The following is a 3025-nucleotide window of genomic DNA, read 5'->3' on the forward strand; positions in this document are numbered from 1 at the left end:
GGGCCGGCCCCCTTGAAGCAGGCGGACTCATAGTGTTTGTTGAGATAGGACTTGAGGGCAAAGGTCTTGCTGCAGCGCTTGCACTTGAAGTGCTTGAAGGCGGAGTGGGTCTGCATGTGGGCGCGCAGGTTGGAGCGGTCGGCGAAGGCTTTGCCGCAGTGGGCACAACCGAAAGGTTTCTCCCCGGTGTGGGACCGCATGTGGCCCTGCAACAACCATGGGCGGCTGAAGGCTTTGCCGCACACCTCGCACTTGTGTTTGAGATCGTGGGTCAAGAGGTGCATGGCCATAGCCGGCATGGAGACGTAGACTTTGCCACAGGTGGGACATTTCTTGGCCATCTTGCTGTCCAGACTGCGGTGGGTTTGCTTGTGGCGGCTGAGGTTGGAGGAGGTGGCGTAGGTTTTGCCGCACTCCCCGCAAGTGTGGCGTTGGAGGGCGCGCGCCCCGCTCCCCGCTGGCGTCGTCCCCGTTTTACGCCGCGACCTCCCGTCGGTGATGAAGAAGGCATCCACGGCGTAACCCTCGCTCACCGCCGCATCGCCGTTGATGTAACCCCCTGCCATACCCGAGTGGGGGCTGTCGGGCGGCTCCGAGTCCCCTGTCCCGTAGTCCCCCCGACCACTGGGGTAGATGGCGTCTGGTGACGGCACCTTGAGCGCAGCTTCGCCGTCCCCCTCGTACGCCGACGGCGCCATGTACTCGCTGAGGTACCCTGGGAGGAGGCAGGGAGCGGGCAGGGAGCAGGCAGGGGAGAGTGGGAGTGGGGGTGGGGGGGACACCCGGTCAGTGGTACCCTGAAGGCAGTGGTGGCACCACACGGCATGGCATGGCACCACCTCAACGGGAGCCCCTGCCTGTACCCCTGCCTGTACCGCTGCCTGTACCACTGCCTGTCCCTCTGCCTGTCTCGCTGCCTGTACATACTCCTGCCTGTACCTCTGCCCATACCTCTGCCTGTACCCCTGCCCATACTCCTGTACCCCTGCCTGTACCTCTGCCTGTACCTCTGCCCATAACCCTGCCCGTACCCCTGCCTATATCCCTGCCTGCCTGTACCTCTGCCTGTCTCCTGCCTGTACCCCATTACCCTGCCTGTCCCTGCCTGTCCCTGCCCCGTAGCCCACTTCCCTGCCAGACTCTGCCCACCCCAGCCCCTGCCCTGACCCTCACCTTCCCCCGTCCCTTGTCCCGTGGCCCTGTGCTACCCCTGCCTGCACTCCTGCCTGCACTCCTGCCTGTCCCCTGCCCTCGCCCTGCCCTTGCTCCTGCTGCCGCGTTCCCTGCCGCCCTCCCGACCCCAACCCTGCCTGTCCCTGCCTGTCCCTCCCTACTCCTGCCTGTCCCTGCCTGCTCCTGCCCCACTCTGCCCCTCACTGTCCCTCTCCCTCTCCCTGTCCCTGCCTTCATCCCTGCCCTTGTCCCTGTCCCCAGCCCTGTCCCTGCCTGCAGTGCCCCATCTCTTGTCCCTGTCCCTGCCTCCATCCCTGTCCTTGTCCCTGTCCCTGCCTCTATTCCGGTCCCTGCCTGCAGCCCCTGACCCTGTCCTTGTGTCCCTGTCCCTGTCCCTGCCTCATGCCTGTCCCTGTCCCTGCCTGCAGACCCCTGTCCCCATCCTTGTCCCCATCCCTGTCCTTGTCCCTGTCCCTGTCCCTGCCTGCAGTCCCTCATCCCTGCCTCCATCCCTTGTCCCTGTCCCCATCCCTGTCCTTTCCCTTGTCCCCATCCCTGTCCCCATCCCTGTCCCTGCCTGCAGTCCCCCATGCCTGTCCCTGTCCCTTCCCTTGTCCCTGTCCCTGTCCCTGTCCCTGCCTCCAGTCCGGTCCCTGCCTGCAGCCCCCGGCCCTGTCCCTTCCCTTGTCCCCATCCCTGTCGCTCCCTGCAGCCCCCTGCCCCCATCGCCATCCTTGTCCTCATCCCTGCCTCCGTTCCTGTCCCTGCCTGCAGTCCCTCATCCCTGCCTCCATCCCTTGTCCCTGTCCCCATCCCTGTCCCTGCCCCTGTCCTTGTCCCTGTCCCTGTCCCTGCTCACAGACCCCTGTCCCCATCCTTGTCCCTGTCCTGTCTCCGCTCCTGTCCCCGACTGCAGTCCCCCATCCCTGTCCCTTCCCTTGTCTCTGTCCCTGCCTGCAGTCCCTCATCCCTGCCTCCATCCCTTGTCCCTGTCCCCATCCCTGTCCCTGCCCCTGTCCTTGTCCCTGTCCCTGTCCCTGCTCACAGACCCCTGTCCCCATCCTTGTCCCTGTCCTGTCTCCGCTCCTGTCCCCGACTGCAGTCCCCCATCCCTGTCCCTTCCCTTGTCTCTGTCCCTGCCTGCAGTCCCTCATCCCTGCCTCCATCCCTTGTCCCTGTCCCCATCCCTGTCCCTGCCCCTGTCCTTGTCCCTGTCCCTGTCCCTGCTCACAGACCCCTGTCCCCATCCTTGTCCCTGTCCTGTCTCCGCTCCTGTCCCCGACTGCAGTCCCCCATCCCTGTCCCTTCCCTTGTGTCCCTGTCCCTTCCCTTGTGTCCCTGTCCCCATCCCCATCCCTGTCCCTTCCCTTGTCTCTGTCCCTGCCTGCAGTCCCTGTCCCTATACAAGTCCCTTCCCTTCTCCCCATCCCAATCCCCGTCCCTTTTCCTTCTCTTGTCCCTGTCCCTGTCCCTTCCCTTGTCCCTGTCCCTGCCCGCAGCCTCCATCCCTTGTCCCTGTCCTCATCCCTGTCCCTCTCCCTCTGTCCCCATCCCTTTCCCCGTCCCCATCCCTGTCCCTGCCTGCAGTCTGCCATCCCTGCCTCCATCCCTTGTCCCCATCCCCATCCCCATCCCTGTCCCTCTCTCCCTCTCCCTCTGTCCCCATCCCCGTGCCTTGTCCCCATCTCCATCCCCGTCCCTTCTCACATCCCCCATCCATCCCTCCATCCATCTCTCCATCCCCATCCCTGCTGCCCACCGCCACTGCCCACTGCTGCCCCAGCCCTGTTCAAGGTCACGGCCCTACACGGCCCTCTCCCTCTGCGGCGGGCCGGGGCCGGTTATGCAACAC

The 3025-nt window shown here is 65.1% G+C and overlaps 1 protein-coding gene across 1 annotated transcript; it reads right to left on the reverse strand.

Moving 5' to 3' along the window:
* Positions 1-8: 8 nt before the first annotated feature.
* Positions 9-715, reverse strand: SCRT1 (scratch family zinc finger 1; the record flags this gene model as incomplete). The annotated part of the gene is made up of 1 exon (XM_009886850.1): positions 9-715. A coding segment is annotated over one exon (707 nt), but the record flags the coding sequence as incomplete, so codon positions are not given.
* Between the last annotated feature and the right edge of the window lie 2310 nt (positions 716-3025).

Source organism: Charadrius vociferus, unplaced genomic scaffold, assembly GCF_000708025.1.
Source record: "Charadrius vociferus isolate BGI_N301 unplaced genomic scaffold, ASM70802v2 scaffold1836, whole genome shotgun sequence".
Taxonomy (NCBI): Eukaryota; Metazoa; Chordata; class Aves; order Charadriiformes; family Charadriidae; genus Charadrius; species Charadrius vociferus.